Here is a 21381-nt window from a genome sequence, read left to right on the forward strand (position 1 = left end):
ATGTATATATATATACACACACACATCTTATATTTGTTATATATATATATATATGTCTTTTTCTATACTGTATATTCTGTTCCTTTAATCTCTGTTAATTCATGTCCTAAAACGACACATTTCTAGTTATAGATTTTTTAACATCCATATTATTTAGAATTCAGCCCTTCTTACTTTTTTTTTTGGTATTTCCTCAGATATTACTGCATACTTATTTTTCTAAATGAACCTAAAAATAAGCATATCTCATTCAAACATATAAAACTTGTTAGAATTTCTTATTGGGATAATATAAAATTTATAATTAATACCTCTTTATGATCTTCATTTTATCACAGAGCAGGGATATTTTCCCATTTGTTCAAGTCTACTTTGTCTTTCAGGAATGTTTTAACATTGTCCTCATACAGGTTTTGTACATTTTGCACATTTATATATTTTATATATATCTCAAATACATTTCATTTTCTTATGTCACTAAGTATTTTATATTTTGTTGCTATTGTGAATGGCTTCCTATTCCATATACTCTAAATGGTTATTGTTAGCATATAGGAACAACTGTTCATTTCCATATGCTAAATATCTATCCTATCTCACTGTATACTTTTCAAATCTTATGGGTAGTTGTTTATTTTCATCTGATTTACACAAATACGTCCAAAACAAAAATGTGGAGATACTGTGCATCCTTCCTTCTTTCTGAGCTTAATGGGAATGCCACTTTGTTGGATTATGGACTGAGGCATATAGGTTTTATCACATTAAGAAATTATCCTCCAATTCCTATATTTTTAAGTTTTTAAATATTTATTTTGGGGGGAGAGAGAGAGAGAGAGAGAGAGAGAGAGAGGAGGGGCAGAGAGAGAGGGAGAAAGAGAATCCCAAGCAGGCTCCACACTGTCAGCGGGGAGCCCAATGCAGGGCTTGAACTCATGAACTGTGACATCATGACCTGAGCCAAAGTTGGACACTTAACTGACAAAGCCACCCAGGTGTCCTTTTAATTTTTTTTTTTTTTTAAACCAGGAACTGGTATGAAATTTTGCAAAAGGCTTTTATAACAACTATAAAGAAAGCCTATGCTGTAGGCTTTATAATTCAAACTGTGTTGGCATTACCCTTGAATGTCTGGTTCTCTTATAAAATCACGTGGGCCCTGGTGCTCCTTTGTGGTGCAGTTCTTTAATGACATTACATTTCTTCTCTGTCATGACTCAATGTGAGCTGTCTCTGTCTCTTGGGGCAGTTTTGGCTAAATGTATTTCCTCATGAAATTGTTCATTTCATCTACATTTTCAAATTAGTTGACATAGAGTTCTACAAAATACTCTCTCAAAATCTACTGAAATGTCCTCTGTTATTTCCCACCGGCCATTTCCAATTATATGTGTTTTCTTTCTCCTTTTTCCTTGATTGGGCCAGCTTATGTTTTGTGTGCGCGTGTGTGTGTGTGTGTGTGTGTGTGTGTGTGTCTATGTGTGTGTGTTTTCAAGGAGAAAACATTACTTTTTTAAAATTTATTCTACAACTTTCTATATACTGTATAATGTACCTCATTTCTGCTTCAAATTTATTTTCATCTTTCTGACTTATGTTGGATTTTGCTGATAATTTGCTACCTGAAATTAAACTCATTTAATTTCATACTTCCATTTTAGTTTTTATAGGTTTTTAGAGCTATGATTTTTTTTCTGACATCTGATTCTGAAAGGTGTTTTCATTCTTCTTCTTATTATTACTGTTTTATAACTTTGCAAATTTGAACTTTTCAAAGGAATTGTTTAATTGGATTTGCTTTAAAAATGTTTCTAGCCAGAAATTTGTTAGGAGTTCTTGATTTCTAGGCATATTACATTGTAATCACAGCATGCTTTCATGTAATTTTTAATTTATACAACTTATTGAGCTTTTAAAATAACTAATGTATGTTCAACTTTTGTCAGTGTTCCCTATACACTTAAAAAGGATTTCTTCATTTGGATGTGTTCAAAATTATATATTATATTTATATATTTATATTTATAAAATAAAATCTATATTATATGTAATGATATAGTTAATATAATAAAAATATAAAAATAACACAATATATTATATATAACAATATATATGTGTATATATGAACATATATATATGCATATATATGTGTGTGTGTATATATATATATATATATATATGAACATCATATAATTCACTTTGGACTGAGGAAGGTAAAAGAAGTTTCCTCACATCAAGTACTTTTTGTGCATATCTACTTTATGAAGGTGGTGACTATACTATCCAAGATGTGGATACATTTTTAACTAATATACTTTGTGATTTGCACCCTTGAACATTATAAAGTATCTTCTTTTGGTCTTCTTAATGCTTTGCGGCATGAAAATTCTCTTGTCTAGCATTAGGATTTACCCTTTCTAAATTCTTTTTTCTTAAATGTGTATTTTGCAAAAAGATTGAATTGCATGAATTTCAAGAAGCAATATGAAAAACTTTTTTTAATTGTAGTACATAAATTAAGCCAAATTACATTTATTGGGTATAACTGTTTTATAAACCTCTTGTATAAAACTATTTTAAAAACCTCCATCATATTTTATATATTCATTATGGATGTCATACTTAATGAGTTTTTTTGTAGGAAGTCTTTTAGTAATTTTTAAAAATGTTTTTAAATCCAGTGCTAGGTTTTTATTTTAGTTTTACATGTTATCATTATATTAACAACTTCAATAATGTTCTTATCCCTCTCACAGTTATCTTTTGTTTCTTGACCATTTCTGTTGTTCTGATTTGTTGTGGATTATGGTTTTTAATTTTCTTTAATCTTTATTTATTTTTGAGAGAGAGAGTGTGAGCGGGGGAGGAACAGAGAGAGGGAGAGGGAGACACAGAATCTTTTTTTTTTTTTTTTTTTTTTAGTGTTTATTTATTGTTGAGAGAGACAGAATGCAAGTGGGTTAGGGACAGAAAGTGAGGGAGACACAGAATCCGAAGCAGGCTCTAGGCTCCGAGCTGTCAGCACAGAGCCCAACACAGGGCTCGGCCTCACAAGCTGTGATCTCATGACATGAGCTGAAGTCAGACACTCAACTGACTGAGCCACCCAGGTGCCCTGGGAGACACAGAATCTTGAAGCAGGCTCCAGGCTCTCAGCTGTCAGAACAAAACCCGACGCGAGGCTGGACCTCACGCACCCCAAAGTTGATGACCTGAGCCAAAGTCAGAGGCTCAACTGAATGAGCTACCCAGGTGCCCCTGGATTATAGTTTCAATGTTGCGTTTCTTCCAGTCTTCTGTTTCCCTCCTTTAAGAAACCCAATTAGGGGCGCCTGGGTGGCGCAGTCGGTTAAGCGTCCGACTTCAGCCAGGTCACGATCTCGCGGTCCGTGAGTTCGAGCCCCGCGTCGGGCTCTGGGCTGATGGCTCGGAGCCTGGAGCCTGTTTCCCATTCTGTGTCTCCCTCTCTCTCTGCCCCTCCCCTGTTCATGCTCTATCTCTCTCTGTCCCAAAAATAAATAAACGTTGAAAAGAAACCCAATTAAATATCAGTTGCATATTATTTCCCTGTCTTAGCTACTTGTGATCCTCTCTACTTTATTTCATTTATTTACTTATTTTTATCTCTCTTCCTGATAACCACTAGTATATTTTTGGCAATATTTATTTATTTTTGGTCATCTTTCCATTAGTTTCTTACGATTTTGTACTATTTTTTTTTCAATATTCTTCCTGAAATCTGTTACTTTTTGGGTTACAACTTTTCTTTATACTTTATGAAGGCTTTTCTGAGTTTTGAATTTCACATTTGATAATTTCATATCTACAAGTGCTTATTTAGTGATACTTAGTTATTTGGGGAGTATTACACTACTGGATCCTTCTGCTTCATAGTTGATTTTGGGAGAGGGGTAGCTTTTTCTATTAAATATTTTTTTTTTATTCTCACTTTCTGTTTACCTCACATAGCAACTGCATGTCTACTGCCAGCCATATTTTCTTCTTTATGAAAATCTTGGATTTCCTAGGATATAGATGCCTAATAGTGGTGAAAGATTAGGTGAGCCACTAAACTTCTATCACTAGTACCCTAAGGAGCTGCATCCCTAAGGAATGCTATCTCTAATACCCTAAGAACTTGTTTCTCAAGCACCCCAAGGTAGCACCATTAGGAGTAGATACGCATTTTCTGATAGCCTATATATATATGTATATGTGTGTGTGTGTGTGTGTATGTGTATATATATGTTAGCTACATATATATGTGTGTGTGTGTGTATACACATATATGTGTGTATACACATATGTATATATATATACACACACACACATACATATATATGTAGCTAATATATATGTGTATATATATAGATATACATTTTTTTCCCTGGGGGGTCCTTAATTTCTATCACCAGTTTCTAGTTTCTACCTTTCCCTTCTCCACAATATTCCAAGAGATGGGTCTGTCAAGCTTGTTTCTTTCTTTCTTTCTTAGGTGGTATTAAAAAAAATCATATTTGGTTTTGTGCATATTCAAGGTACTTCACTATGATTCCTTGTCTCAGTGCTAACTTTTATTTTTTTTAATTTCATTTATTTTTGCTTTAGGTTTAATTGACATAAAATATCTTATAATTTCAAGTGTATATCATAGTGCTTCAATATTGCACACATTAAGAAGTGATCACCAGGTTAAGTCTACTTACCATCTGTCAATATACAAAGTTTCAATGTTGAATTTTAAAAGGAATGTAACTAATGTTCCACGGTATAGACTATGCTATATAACCTAAGCTTTTGGTGAATGCCTTTATCAGCATAAAGAAATTGTTTTTGTTCCTAAATTTGTAAGGTTTTTGAACATGGATTTGTGGAATTTATTGGAGGCTGTTTCTGCATCTATTAAGATGATTATATTTTTTCATGTAGATGAAAATGCAGTGAATTATATCATAGATATTTAAATTTTAAGCAAACAGCATTGTTCTGTGAAAAATAACAGTATTTTTTTAAATCCATTGAAGAATTCAGTTTGCCACTACTTGGTTTAGAAGTTCTTAAGTGACCTGTAACTGTCCTTTCCCATACTGTCTTCATTTGATTTTGGTTATAAAATGATATCTGTATCATTAAATGTATCAAAAAATATTCCATCTTTTTCTCCTTTTTGAATATATTTCTATACATTTTAAGTGCATGCTTCTTGAATTTTGGTAGAGCCCAGTTTTCAAAACCACCTGTACTTGATGTGAAAATGTTTAATTTTTTTTCATGTTCATTTATTTTTGAGAGAGAGAGAGAAAGAGATACAGAGTGTGAGCAGGGGAGGGGCAGAGAGAGAGAGGGAGACAGAAAATCTGAAGCAGGCTCTAGGCTCTGAGCTGTCAGCACAGAGCCAGACATGGGGCTCGAATTCACGAACTGCGAGATCATGCCCTGAGCTGAAATTAGACCCTTAACCTACTGAGTCACCCAGGCGCCCCTGAAAACACTGTTTTAAAACGCTGTTCCTTGGGGCGCCTGGGTGGCGCAGTCGGTTAAGCGTCTGACTTCAGCCAGGTCACGATCTCGCGGTCCGTGAGTTCGAGCCCCACGTTGGGCTCTGGGCTGATGGCTCAGAGCCTGGAGTCTGATTCTGTGTCTCCCTCTCTCTCTGCCCCTCCCCCATTCATGCTCTGTCTCTCTCTGTCCCAAAAATAAATAAACATTGAAAAAAATTTTTTTTAAATAAATAAAATGCTGTTCCATTTCCTTAATATTATGGGACAATCACATTGTTTCTTAAATATGTTTGTTTTTTTATTTTAGAATTTATTTATTTCATTCAGGTTCTCAAATTTGTTGGCATAAAGTTAATAGTATTTTAAAATACAGTTTAAATATGCAGTTCTGCCTCCTTTGTGTAACTTACACTTTTTTTTTAGGTTGATTTATTTTTTGAAAGAGAGAGTGAAAGAAAGCCATGAGTAGGGGAGGGTCAGAGAGAAAGGAGACAGAGAATCCCCAAGAAGGCTCTGCGTTGTGAGTGCAGAGTCCCATGCAGGGCTTGAACTCACGAACTATTGGATCATGACCTGAACAAAAATCCAAGAGTAGAATACTTAACCGACTGAACCAGCCAGACACCCCAAACCTGTGATTTCTTGATTATAACTTTGGATTCCAGTAGTCATTATCAGACCTTGCTTTGAATGAGCCAAGGACAGAATACTAACAGCTTAAGGTTTTTTGTTTTTTTTTAACGTTTTATTTATTTTTGAGACAGAGAGAGACAGAGCATGAACGGGGGAGGGGCAGAGAGAGAGGGAGACACAGAATTGGAAGCAGGCTCCAGGCTCTGAGCCATCAGCCCAGAGCCCGACGCGGGGCTCGAACTCACGGACCGCGAGATCGTGACCTGAGCTGAAGTCGGACGCCTAACCGACTGAGCCACCCAGGCGCCCCTAACAGCTTAAGGTTTTAATGCATCTTTGGTGCCCAATTTTAAGATGAACAATATCTCAAAACATTGAAAGGTACAGAAATTGTGCTCTATTATTTGAACATATCTAGAGATGCCTTGGTTTCAAGATTTCTAGCTTGATTATATTTTCTCCATTTTTTTCAGAAAATTTTGTTATTTGTAGGTATGTATTCAAGGATAGAAGAATGTCCACATTAAACGTGATCATGAGTGGGGAGCCTGGCTGGCTCAGTCGGTTAAGCAAACAAGTTTGACTCTTGATTTCAGTGCAGGTCATGATCCCATGGTTCGTGAGTTTGAGCCCTAACTGGGGCTCTGCACTGACAGTGTAGAGCCTGCTTGGGACTCTCTCTCTCTCCCTCTCTCTCTGCCCCTCCCCTGCTCACAGTCTCTCTTTCTCTCTCTCTCAAATTAACAAACTTAAAAAAAATACTTAAAAAAATTAAAAAGTACAAGTTATCATGAACAAAACTCAATGCTTTGAGACAATGTCTGAACACAGTGTACCCAAAATTAAAAATTACACATTATTCATTTCAATGATGCATCCAGCATAAAAATATTTTTCTTCTAACTTAGGACCAAAAGTTTTCTTGTTGAAAGCCTTAACAACAACCTCACACTTTTTAGATTTCACTTCAAGCATCTGTAATTGCTTTGCTCACTTTATATCCACGAGGGCAAATCTGGGCTGAGGAATAAGTGCAACTTCATTTCACATATAAGAGCATAGCCTGTCTTTTATAGTTCTACAGTTATAGTCGTAAGACTCAACTATTCTCCATGACTGCATATCAGATTATATTGCATCAGTGAGCATATTACATTTGATCTGGACTGGAGGTAAATAATCCTAATACAAATCAAAATATGGTAGATGGCTCATACAGTGAGTTCAAAATAAATATCAAGGAACTTGACTAATCTTCCCGAGGGGTGTCTGTATCTCAGTTAGTTTTCAGTCCACTTTCCAAAGACAATCGCAGCTAAGAAAACTGTACAAAGAGGAAAGAAGAATCATTCTCACTGTGCAGTAATAATTCTTTCCATGCAACCATGGTCTCTATTATATTAACTTGGTAGAATACAAAAAAATGATGATAAATATGAAAGCATAGTGGACTTTTGACAAGGGCAACATGACAATGTACTTTAAACTCATATTTCACTTTTAATTTTAGACTAAATGGCGATACAACTAATGATTTTCATTCATTAGTGGGATGGAAATCTAGGATGCAGATCAAGTGTTTTATTGCCAAATAAAATTTGAGAATAAGGTATTAGACACCATTAGAAATCAGATTACCTCTCCTCAAACTGGTAGAGATTTTCTCTTACTTAGAAAAGTTAAATATTAATCTTGTATTTCTATTTAAAAATTTGGAAGATTGTTATCAGTGAAAATTTCATAATATATGTGCTTTTTACCTGATTACACACTGTTCATTCAAATTTCTTATATTAAATTCTGTTTAATTTCTACAGCTTCTAAATAAGTGATATAGTGCTTAAAATAGCATGCTATAATTTACTATTTATCACACGAGGTGAGCTAATTGTTTTCAGTGTCCTAATCAGATACAGCAGTGAAATTTAATGAAAAAAAAATGTATTGGGTTGATTAGGTGATAGAATTGTGAATTGGGGCCATGCCATTTTCTACAGTTTTTGTAATGAATAATGGCATTTAAAATTGTTCCAAGAGAAATCATCAGCTCTCATGAGCAAAACTTTGTATTGCTGCGTAGAGAAAGAGAATGGATTCACCAACATATATAATTTTTCATTTAACACAATTTAGGAAGATGACAGGGCAGTTCCTTTCATTTATGAATCTGAACCACTTAGCATGATTGAAACTCTGCTTACTCCATATCTGAGAGAAAAAAAAGGTAGCCATGTCTTTGGCAAAAACCTTTTTACTTAACTGCAGCCTGCATTACAGCGAATGCAGGATATTAGAGTTCCAGACAAGGCAATTCAGAAGTTAAAGGTCTATATAAGGATTGCTATGGAGAGAGAGGTAGGAGAAAGCTTGTGAAGCAATTGCAAGTCTAATGTTCTGAGGGAAAGAAGTTTTGCATCATTGTGTGACTCAAGAACCACATAAACTGATATTAATACTGCACAGTGTATATTTTACTCAAAAGAGCAATTACTTTAGGGGCGCCTGGGTGGCGCAGTCGGTTAAGCGTCCGACTTCAGCCAGGTCACGATCTCACCGTCTGTGAGTTCGAGCCCCGCGTCGGGCTCTGGGCTGATGGCTCAGAGCCTGGAGCCTGTTTCTGATTCTGTGTCTCCCTCTCTCTCTGCCCCTCCCCTGTTCATGCTCTGTCTCTCTCTGTCCCAAAAATAAATAAACGTTGAAAAAAAAAAAAGAGCAATTACTTTATAGATTTTTAGAAAAGCCAGTTTTATTTTTATTCATATTATCTTTAAGGTAACTTATGAAAGTAGAGAAATTCTGTTATCACATATTCATATGGAAAGTAATCTAGAAATAAATTTTATATACATATATATACACACACACGTATATGTGTATATGTATGAGCTTATATGTGTGTGTATGCATATATATATGAGTTTACAAATATCTTACTTTTGATGCAGGAACTCCAAGTCTGTTAATCAAAACTAAATAAAGATCCATAATATAAACTAGCTTTTTGTATAGTGACAGATATAGTTACAACAAATTGCCACTGAATTAAACACTGAATTATACTGGTTAACTATCTACATCCAGTCAACTAAATATTAATCTTCTAAAGAACTGTTTCTCAAAATTATGTAGCATTATGGGAAAAGTATGCTTTATAATTAGAACTTAAACTATGAAATTCTATAGTTAACATAAAATTATAATCTTGTCTAAAAGGAGGGAAACATAAATTCTTTCTAGTTTTTTTTTTTTTTTTTAACGTTTATTTATTTTTGAGACAGAGAGAGACACAGCATGAACGGGGGAGGGGCAGAGAGAGGGAGACACAGAATCTGAAACAGGCTCCAGGCTCCGAGCTGTCAGCACAGAGCCCGACGCAGGGCTCGAACTCACGGACCATGAGATCATGACCTGAGCCGAAGTCGGACGCTTAGCCGACTGAGCCACCCAGGCACCCCTCTAATTTTATTTTTTGAAATTAGTAAGGAATGCCTTTGTAAATGAGAAAAATAAATACTAAAATATCTGTAATGACAACCATCACCCTCTTAGCGAAAATAGCCTGAAAGGCTAATTTTACAGCCTGGTCTCCAATTAATAGTTTCCATCTACCTACTCATTGTCAAAGAGAGCAAAATGTTTGGAGAAAATTACTAACTTCATTTAGTGAGATACTTCATACAGATAAATACATTTTCAGTCAGTGAGGAAGCTCTCAAATATAGCTAAGCATCAAAGGGTGCCCATCCTGCTGGTTGGCTGTCAAACTCTGTCCTCGTCATTCCTTCTCACTGGCAGCAGGTCAAGGAAGAAAGAGTGTAAAAAGTCATCAGTGTTGGTATATGCATTACTATTTAGACTCTAAGTTATTACACTATTTTTGGAGAGCCAATTTGCCACTCCATAGCAAAACTTAAAAACGTATGTACACATACACTTTGCCTACATATCTCTGATATCTTAAAATATATTTTTGTGGTAATAATCATAAATAAATACTTATGCATATGAATGTTTACCTCTGAGTAATTTCTCATATCAAAATTAGAGTAACTTTAATGCTGATTAAAATTGATTCATTTAAATAGAGTATACTAAACCTATTTGGCAGAATGTTGAACAGCTATTAAAATGACATTGGAGACTAATATTAAACATTAAGAATATAATAAATAATATAAGAATTCTTATACATTATTCTTTAAATACTACAAATCCATACATGTGCTTTGATTGCAATATTCAAAAGAAAATTAAATATTTTTCAATGTTAAAAGGAATTAGAAATACCTATATATACAAATTTATTTACAGTGTGATGTGTGAGGTGAGGAGACTGTGTTTGATTTTAAATGAGTTAATTCAGCTTCAAATTCTAAGATTTTCATAGCATATATATGTGTCAATATCATAATCTTAGAGGATTCTTAAAAGATCTTTTTTGTAAACTATTTAAAAAAATTGAGGTGGGGGCACCTGGGTGGCTCAGTTGGTTAAGCATCCGACTTCAGCTCTGGTCATGATCTTGCATTTAGTGGGTTCAAGCCCCGCATCAAGCTCTGTGCTGACAGCTTGGAGCCTGGAACCTGCTTCAGATTCTGTGTCTCCCTCTCTCTCTGCCCCTCCCCTTCTCATGCTCTCTCTTTCTCTCCCTCTCTCTCTCAAAAATAAATAAAAACTTTAAAAACTTTTTTTTTTGAGGGAAAGGAATTCAAACTGTTTACTAAGATTGTGTCTGTGTATAAACTTAGGTATAACTTAACATTTATCTAACCACTGACCTCTAACTCATTAACAAAGTAGATTAATTTTATCCACATTGCCAAAACATCCATAAATAATAGTGCAGTCATGTTTATTTCTCATTGAGGCAAGCCACAAATTCTCTGAACTGCAACCGGAATACATCAAAATCTTTTCTACTTCAATGAAAGCTTTGTTATAATCTTCATATAGAAGAGGAACAAAGTAGACACATCTACTCTATGAAGTTGTTCTGAACACTTAAGGAATAATGAATTAGACTGCATGTCAGGCTGTTTTGATTGGGGGAAGAAGGTATTTCTTCCCAAGGCTTATAAAGAAACTTCTGTTTATAAAGAAATGTCTCAATTCCTACAGGCCAGCATTAGCACCTCCCATTCCCTTCCAATCCAACACTTTTTTTTTTTCAATGTTTATTTTTTATTTTTGGGACAGAGAGAGACAGAGCATGGACGGGGGAGGGGCAGAGAGAGGGAGACACAGAATCGGAAACAGGCTCCAGGCTCTGAGCCATCAGCCCAGAGCCTGACGCGGGGCTCGAACTCACGGACCGCGAGATCGTGACCTGGCTGAAGTCGGACGCTTAACTGACTACGCCACCCAGGCGCCCCCTAATCCAACACTTTTTAAAAGACACTATTTCTCTCAATTTGTTAAATAGATTGTCTTCTTGGAATTGTATATATAATGGTGTATTATACATCTTTCCCTATCATTTGCTGTATTTACAATTTGTATGCAATTTGGACAACGTGGGTTTTCACACAGTTTTGTGAATATAAAATACTGTGGTTTAAAAATTTAATAAAATGGGGTGCCTGGGTGGCTCAGTCAGTTGAGTGTCTGACTTTAGCTCAGGTCATGATCTCGAGGTTTGTGAGTTCAAGCCCCACATCAGGCTCTATTGCTGACAGCTCGGAGCCTGGAGCCTGCTTCAGATTCTGTGTCTCCCTTTTTTTCTCTGCTCCTCCCTTGCTTCTCTGTCTCTCTTTCCTTCCCAAAAATAAACATTAAAAATTTAATAAAATGTCACAGTGTTAACATTTGCGTTTAGTGGGTTTGAGCCCCGTACCCACCCTTATAGTGTGATATATTATTTTTGACCAAAAGATGTAGTATTTATGATAACAAAATTTATAATTAGCTAGCAAAAGTTAATCAGGTAGAATAATTTGCTAGTGAAACTTCTTCCAGTTTACATAAAAAAAAAAAAAATAGCCCCCTTAGTGCTGTCTGATATAATCATTTTAATACATATAGAATCATCAAAAAGTTTAGGCATATATAGATATATTTATTTCAAACATAAATGAGATATTATAGATTAGTCTATAACCTATTTTTCCAACTTAAATGATATACTATGAAAATTAATCTACATCTTTATTGTGAAAATTATATATGTTCCAAATTACTTATTCTGGCTTTAATTCAAATTAAAGTCATGGCAGTTGTTTTAATAGGTACAGAACTTAGACATGTGTTAAATTTTAAACTACTGACATAAGATTTTGAGAATTAAAGGCACTGAGCTGCTGCACATAAATATGTACATAGATTATGATAAAAGTTTGAGAATTTGCACAAGGCTTGTGAAGGTTCTAACAACATAAATGTAGCCAGGTTGTTTAGGGATCTTTTGGCTCATTTATATTTACTCTATATTTTGTAAGTGTGAAATTGATTCTTGGCTAGTTTGTTTGTAAACTCTCATAGAGGATTCCAGTTTATCCACATCCTTTGCCTTTATAAATTATCTTTTGCCTGAGACTAGGATGTTTGTTTATTTGATTTTGAAGGAAACCAGTTCTCCTGAATGTTTGTTATTGACCATTACATTCAAATTGACTCATTAACCTTGTCACATTTAAACCATTTGTGAATTCTCCCATTTTTAAATAATTGGATAAAACTGTATGGTCTGCTAACTCATTTGGAATTTAAAAGAAAAATAACCCTTTCCTTATTTTTATTGGAAAGTCTATAAAAATATAGCACAGACTCTGTGTCATTGACAATACATTTTATCCTGGTTTTTCAAATATGCATTGTGTTTCCTTGTGGGGGGGTTACCATAAAGTATTCAAGTATTCATTTTTTGATGGACATTTAGTATGCTTCAAGCATTTATTTATTTATTCACTCACTCATTCATTCATTCATTCATTCATTCATTTACGTTTATGTATTTTGAAAAAGAGAAACTGAGCACATCCGAGGGGGAGGGCCAGAGAGAGAAAGAAAGAATACCAAGTATTCTGATGCTGCAACTGACAGTGTGGAGCCCAACCTAGGGCTTAAACTTATGAACGGTGAGATCCTGACCTGAGCCTAAAGCAAGAATCAGACACTTAACCAACTGAGCCCCCCAGGTGCCCCAGAAATTAGTTTGCTTCAAATATTTAAAACATTTATAGCACCTTGAAAATACTGCTTACACAAAATAGGGAATATACATATTTGTTGAATGAAATTGTCCTCCAATCTCTGGAAGTAGGGGTTGGGTAATTTTCATGTATTCAATTCTCTCTAATCCAAGGCCCAAGTCTCTTAGCATATATTATGGCTCACTAAATTCTCTTGAGTTTTGAGACTATTATATGGGAAAGGACAGTTTGAATTTATAGTTATGGAGGGGGATCCTCTTTCTAGAACTTAGTCCTTGGGTTAAATGTATGCCTGGATTTCACAGGCATTAACTGTAGGTTCAGAATATGCCCTAAGAATTGTACCTTCGTGAGTATGACAGCAATGAAACCAAACACAGAAAGGAGCCAGCACGTACCTGGACAAGAAACATCGCTATGTGGTGAAATTCTCCACGGCCCCCTTGCTTAACAGGAACTGTCATAAAGAATGTGCTGCCGTCTCTAGAAAACACTGGCTCCTCATTCTAAAAACAGAAGTGCACGTGATGACATCAAGATGGTATTGGACTTTTGTTTGCAAAACGGTCAAATTATTTTAAAAATAATGTGAATGCACCACCACCATCTATCTTCAGAAAATTTTCATGTGTCCCAACTAGAAACTGTGTCCATTAAACAGTAACTTCCCATTCCTCCCTACCCCACTCCCTGGAAGCACCATCAATGTCCTTTCTGTCTCTTTGTTTTGACTCTACCAGAACAAATTCTTTAATGACTGGCTTACAAAAACCAAACAATATCTAATATATTTTTTTTCTGAAATATTTCACCCAGCCACTCTAGTTACTTGAACATACATTTCTGTTGATGCATATATAAATGTACTGAAACTCTGAAATTAAAAGGCTGCAAAATTGGAAGGAATCCATTGAAAATCATTTAATTCAAACTTCCCATCTTCACTGTTCACCCCTCCAAAAATACACAAATACAAATGCCCATTTGATGATTTTTAATTAAGCTCTAAGTGGCATGTTACATCAATAGAATTATTTTCTGAAAATTAAATGATGGAAGCTATGCATATAGACTGCTTTCTTTTTGCTCCAGGGGAAACATTAAGAAAATGGATTTGTCTGAAAAACATTCAGTTCTTTCCTGTTGGATTAGTGACAGTGATTATACATCCAGTAAAAGAAAGACTTTTGCTATGGTTACTTTTTTTTGCAGGTCTTTAAAATGCCCTATAAACCCTTTCAGATGATCTGGCCCTCCACTCTCTTTCTGATCTCATCTCCTTTCATTCTCCTGCTTCCTCATTGTGCATGATCCTGCTCCAGGGCCTTTGCACTTTTTATTCTGCCTGGTTCTTTCTTTTATCTCTTTCATATCTTGGCTCTGTATCACCTTAACAGTGAGGTGTTTTCCCATTACCCCATACAGAGGGTGATCTTAGAAGCCAGATCAGCCAACTCTGTCTGAATCCCTCATCTCCTTTTACCTACTTCTGTTTTTTTTTTCCATAGTACCTAACAGTATCCAACATATTTTATTTCAGGTAGGTATGCATTTTTTTGTATATGCATGTATGTATGCAGGTGGGCAAGTAGATAGGCAAGTAGGTGAAGTTCCTCAGGAATGTAAACTCCATGAGGGAGGACCCTTGAATTCTTCACTGCTCTACCTCTAGCACCTAGATAATGACTGTTATATAAATTGTGCTTAATAATTATTTACTTATTTTACTTGAATAAGTAAATTAGTAACTATTTTCATAATCTCAAGAGTCTGGTTTCAGCTTTATTAGTGAGAACCTCCCTTGATAGAGATATAAGGCTAATATTTTTCTTCTCTACTTCATGGACACTCATGAAAATATATGACATATGTAAAAATGTAAAACTGAAGGAATATACAGTTCAAGGATGAAAACATTGCATTGCTAGGTATATAATAAATACTGACAAGATACCTGAGTGAATCACATCTTTCAACTATGATAGAGTCAATAATTCTGTAGGTTCCCTCTCTTGCCCTCTGGAATCTCTCTTTTGCCTTTGTACATGAAACATCTTCTGCTTGGAACAACGTTTTTGTTTTGCTTTTTGTACTGAATCTTACTCTTTTTTTTTTCTTAAACTCAAGGAACAGAAACCATTACCAAATTTCCCTGGTTAGAGAGTGTCTCGTAGTTAAGAAATCTCTCCTTAGAGATTCTAACAATTACACTGTATTTATCTCTATCATGACATTCAATGCATTCTATTATATGGTTGGCTTCTTTCACTAGGCAAGTAATAATTAAACTAAGTTTATAATTTTATCTTTTTAGCTTTATTGCCTAGGACCCAGTAGGTGTCCAACTCATAACTGGATAGATGAATGCATGTTTACAACAGGCAAAATATTTGTTATATATATATCATTCTATCCACATTTGCTCCAACTTATCAGCTCCTTCCCTATTCTCTCCTTGTGATTTGCTCCAAAAGTAAATTGCCTTTTTAAGGTACAGGATTATCTGAGAATTCTCCTTTTTATATTTGTCCACCCCACCCCCCCAAGCCCTTTCCAATTCTAATGCCTTATAAATGGTTCAGCAAAGGAGCAGATGGAGACTATATTCCTAAATGCCTTGCTGGGCTTAAAACCCTTCACCATGAGGCAATATCTACATATAAATAGGGCTCTATGCCAACCTTTTCCTAGAATCAAATAATGGAAATGGAGCCAATTTCACTGTCTACTTTTATGATTGTAAGCAAGTCAATGTTTATGACACACAGAACAATGGATTGGGGATACCAAACTCTATTTCTTGACCAATAGTTTTGTATATGGGTTATCACAAGCCTCTTGAAAGCCAGGCCACATTCTCTCTGTTCTTCCTACTATCCAGAAAGTGAGCATATGATGATTATACTTAATTCCTAGTTGTCTTAGAAATTTGGTTCATCTCAATACTATCAGTGTCATACTTTAAATTTCATCAAATTTTAAATATTTTATAAAATTCCCTAAGAGCTTCTAGAGAAAACCTCAACTGTGACAAACTACCACCTGCATTTTTTTTACTGAATAATTGATAACTAGTTTCTTTGCTTTAAAAAAAGTTTCTATTAAACATTCATAAATTTTGGATTTAAAATGTAGATAACATAATTCCAAAAGAGCATACATTATGTTGATACATGTCAGACTATTATGAATGTCACTGGCAATAAAAATGATAGCAAAATAGGTTTAATAATACAGTACAATTCAGAATATATCAATATCCATTATGATGTTGTTTCTCATTGTTATTATTTTCAGTATCTAACTTAAGAAAGTCCATTACTGACTATAAGACCAAAGTTGGGTTTTTTCCTCCAATTTCATGAAGATTAAGTAGTCCATATTAATATCTATTTATCTATCTAGCTGTAGATTTGGTATGCCTATGCTTCAAACAAGAAAAGTTTTAGCTTATTTACAGATCTTTTTATTTACTCACCAAGTATTTATGGAAATTTTGTTATAACCAGACTCTGTATTAGGCATTTAGTTTATAATGGGAAACAAAAGATGAATATTCTTCCTGCCCTTGTGAAGTTAGGAAAAAGTTTACAGAAATAATTTTGTAAGTATCACAAAAAAGATTACACTTGACTTTCAAATAACTCTTATTAAGAAATGGGATTTGGTTATGGTGGTTGGAGGAGGTGACTTTTTAAGTGGGTGATTTAAGCTGAGGTTTGAAAAATGATCAGGCTTCACAAAAGAAAGTAGTTGAGAGAATTCTGTTCAGAGGAAAGGTTCATACCAAACCTTGTAGTATGAGTGCTAATGTGCCACAGTGGAGAAGGAATCAACAAGAATCGTTCCAGTTGTGAGAGGGGGAGTGTGACAGTGACGTGGCTAGAGGCACCAAAATGCATGCTATGCACAGGTCCCTCAGCCAGCCTGCAGTGTGGCGAACAGACTGGCGTGTGCCCGAGGGGTTGAGTGTTATAGCAGTGAGAGAGGTGCTGCAGTACCAGCAGATTGATCCTGGATGCTGTTTGTGAATTGGGGTAAAGTAAATTGACTTGAGATCTTCTGATGTAAAATTGAAGAACTTGGTGATGAATAATATGTGCAGAAAAGAATGGGAAAAAGTTTAAGAACGACTGCTAGGTTTCCAATTTTTAATAGCTGGATGGGTAATTATGTCCTTGACTCCTATGATGAAAAGAATGCATATAGTCACTAGAAGGGGAATATGTCCACTGTGGACCTGTGGAGTGTGCAGTTACTTTTACAGACTTAGGAGAAGTTTCCAAGCATGAATTTGGATGTTTGTGAACTCAGCCAAGTGAGCTGCCCAGGGCTATACATCTAGAGGTCTCAATACCTGGGTGGTCACTGAAACCATAGATGTGTATGACACTTCAGGAGAGAATATAAAAGATCACTGCAAAGAACAAAAATCAAAAGCAAACCAAACAAAACACTTCCTTTTGCAAAAAAAAAAGGGAAGAAAAGAAAAGAAAAAAACAGTAATGGAGTCAGTAGTAAAATGGGTTCAGCCATATTTGGATACTCTGCTTGTGTTTCCTTCTGAAATGTCTGGTATGAGACCATGTTGTGGGGACATTTAGTAGTTATTCTATTGTGGTCTGGATTCCAGCCCCAAGTATGTCACAAACTAGCATCATGATCTAAGATACATCTAAGGAAAGAAGCATCTATCTAAACAATGTCCACATACCCAATATATGTGGAGGTTTGGTCAATCTTCTGGGAAATTTGAACAATACTGACAATTTCCAGCTTTAATGGGTCACAACTTTTTCTTCTTTCATCTACACAAAAGTTTACTTATATGAATGATCCTGAAAATGGATCCTAGTAGTTACTCTGTAACTTACCTTCTTTAAAAAAAAAAAAAAAAAAAAAAAAGGAACTAACCTTTTCATAAATGATGTCACAGAAAGGCCAAGTCATAAATATTTTAATGGAAAAGATTCACTTAGCCAAACATAGCAAAGCCTTAAAGTCATATTACTGAGGTAACTTTTGAGAGAATATTATTATACAGCCACTGGATAAATAGAATGAGCACAATGGCCAAATCGCAACATAAAGCAACCTCCTGTGCCGTACCTGTTTGGAGAGCCACGTATCTGATGTCATCTCATATTTCTGAAAAGAAACAATGAACTCCATGAAGCATCTAAATACCAAAATGTGCATGCATCAATTTAACTTCTTTTACACATTATCCTTAAGGTATTATTTTTTTTCTCTCTTCAACTGATGAAATACCATGAGAGATCCCATTGTCACTACTGACTTAAAATGAATGAATAAGTACAGAATTGGGATTAAATGATAATTTAATTATAAAATCTTTTCTTTGGTGAACTCCTTTAGAATTCCCAGTAGTATGTCACCACGGATAGAAGATCATTTTCCAGTGCTGTTTGATTACCTCATTCAAACTGTTTTGAACCACTAGGCACTGTCTCTTTTCACCTCTAGGCATCATCAGGAAACAAAATTATTAAGTCCTTCAAAAGAACTGGGCTAACTGCCAACAATGAAATGAAAAGGTAGATGTTCTTTTAACATTCAATGCACTCTCCTTCATAGTCATTTTCTTTTCTTAAGGAAAAAGAATTAAAAATTTGAAATGACAAAATGTTATGTTCCATTAAAATTATCTTGCAAATGATCAGAACTGAGGTCATTATTTCACAGAGCAAAACTAGATTAACTGAATCTCAAGTTAAATATGTGTAGATAAAATAAATTTTATTAGTACTCTTTACATACAGTAATTTGTGAAAATCTTGTATTCTAGAAAAGTAAGTCTATACTAAAGGTATTTAAATGAAGAAAATAAAATCACAATATATTATAAATTTTATCAATATGCAGAAGTATTCACTTTAAATTGTTATTAATAATTATTTATAATGTTTTTTACCAGTTTTCTCTTTTAAAGCGATATTATTATTACATTAAAATCAATAACTTTCTATTTTCAGGGCCTGTTTTTATTTATTAATAGATTTTTCTACATGTGGATATTGAGGAAACATCTAACTAAATTATTCCTTGATTTTCTATTTGCACCTCCTGCACCTTGCTATCTATAAAACATACACACACACAAATATATCAATGCTCCTTTTTAATAAGTTTACTTATTAAAATTTTTGTAATGTTTGTTTATTTGTTTATTTGAGAGAGAGAGCAACAGTGAAAATGGGAAAGGGGCACACAGAGAGAGAGAGAGAGAGAGAGAGAGACCGTCAGAATCCCAAGCAGGTACTGTGCTGTCAGTGTGGAGCCCAACGCAGGGCTCAGTCTCCCGAACTGTGAGATCAGGACATGAGCCCAAATGAAGAGTTAGATACTTAACCAATTGAACCCAGGCACCCCAAAGCATTACTAATTTTTTTTAGAATTCATGAAAGTCTAAAGTTTCACATGCATTTGTCTTATTTCAGTTCCAGCAGAGAGTAAAACCTTTATTTAACTCCATAGATGGATGAGAAATAGAATATCAATAAGGTACCAAATCAGTATGATACAGTTCCTATATCTATTTTCTACTGAAGCATTTGGATACATTCTTGACATTGCCTATATAGCTTATTATTATATAGAAAAGATGACACACTTTCTCTAACTAGAATATACACATGCCAATTTCTAAATCATTTAGCAATCAGCTGAATAAGAAATCGTCTAGAACACCTTAACAAATGAATGGTGAGATCTTAGTCTGTCTATAAGCTAATCAGATGAAAGAGGTTGATTGAAATATTTCTAATAAATATAAGCTATATGTAAAGAGCATTAGCCAAAGCCAGTAAGTACATGGTTGACACATCAAACTTCATCTACACATCTATGCTCATCACTCCAAAGATAAGTTTCTTCCTCTTTTCTCTTTTATAGACCATTTAAAAATTATGTTTTAAAAATATTGGAGTATAATTTGCATATAGTGAAATGTACAGATCTCCAGTATAAGCGATGAGTTTTGACAAATATATTTACTTCCCATAAAGATACAAGGTCTTTTCACTTCCTCACACATTCTCTTGTGCTCCTTCCTAGAGGTTCCAAAAAGGTGGTCACTCTTCTGAACTCTTTCCCCATTAATTTCACCTGTGTTAGAAGTTCAGATTACTGAAATTATATATTATATATTCTTCTAAGAGGGACTTTTGTCACACTATGTTTTTGAGATTCACTCATAATTTTTGGGCATATCAGTATTCTGTTTCTTTTTGAATTTTCAAGCAGAATTCTGTTGTGCAGATATGGCACATTTTGTTTATCTATTCCTTGTTAATGGATAATTTGATAGCTTCTAGTTTTTAGCTATGATAAATGAATCATCTCTAAAGTTGTTTTTTTTTACACATCCTTTGGTGGACACAGGTTTTTATTTCTTGTCCAAATATCTAGGAATGGAGCTATTGGATGTATGTGTGTGTGTGTGTGTGTGTGTGTGTGTGCGCGCATGGGTACACACACACACACACACACATACACACATACACACATTCATACATATACATAATATACACTATAATATATATGTTTATATATGTACATTTAATTTTACTTGAACTTGCAAAATCATTTTTTAAAGTAGCTGTATAATCTTACACTTCTTCTCATGAAGAATAAGAACTAAACCATTAAATACCTAGGAATAAATCTAACCAAAGAGGTGAAAAATCTATACACTGAAAACTATAGAAAGCTTATGAAAGAAATTGAAGATACAAAAAAATGGTGAAAGATTCCATGCACATGGATAGGAAGAACAAATATTGTTAAAATGTCGATACTACCCAAAACAATCTACATACTCAATGCAATCCCTATCAAAATAACACCAGCATTCTTCACAGAGCTAGAACAAATAATCCTAAAATTTGCATGGAACCAAAGACCCTGAATAGCCAAAGCAATCTTGAAAAAGAAAACCAAAGCAGGAGGCATCACAATCCCGCACTTCAAGCTATACTACAAAGCTGTAATGATCAAGACAGTTTGGAACTGGCACAAGAATAGACACTCAGATCAATGGAACAGAATAGAGAACCCAGAAATGGACCCACAAACAT

The 21381-nt window shown here is 34.6% G+C and overlaps 1 protein-coding gene across 3 annotated transcripts in view; it reads right to left on the reverse strand.

Moving 5' to 3' along the window:
- The window catches only part of DPP10 (dipeptidyl peptidase like 10), a 1330293-nt gene that overhangs the window by 72807 nt on the left and 1236105 nt on the right, over positions 1-21381 (reverse strand). For all 3 annotated transcript variants that reach the window (XM_040474884.1, XM_040474883.1, XM_040474885.1), the window contains exons 12-13: positions 18392-18430; positions 13681-13788 (exon numbers count right to left, since the gene is read on the reverse strand). In XM_040474884.1, the coding sequence (XP_040330818.1) occupies positions 13681-13788; positions 18392-18430 (147 nt within the window). The remainder of the gene's footprint in view (positions 1-13680; positions 13789-18391; positions 18431-21381) is intronic.

This window comes from Herpailurus yagouaroundi, unplaced genomic scaffold, assembly GCF_014898765.1.
Source record: "Herpailurus yagouaroundi ecotype Mexico unplaced genomic scaffold, PumYag 140, whole genome shotgun sequence".
NCBI lineage: Eukaryota > Metazoa > Chordata > Mammalia > Carnivora > Felidae > Herpailurus > Herpailurus yagouaroundi.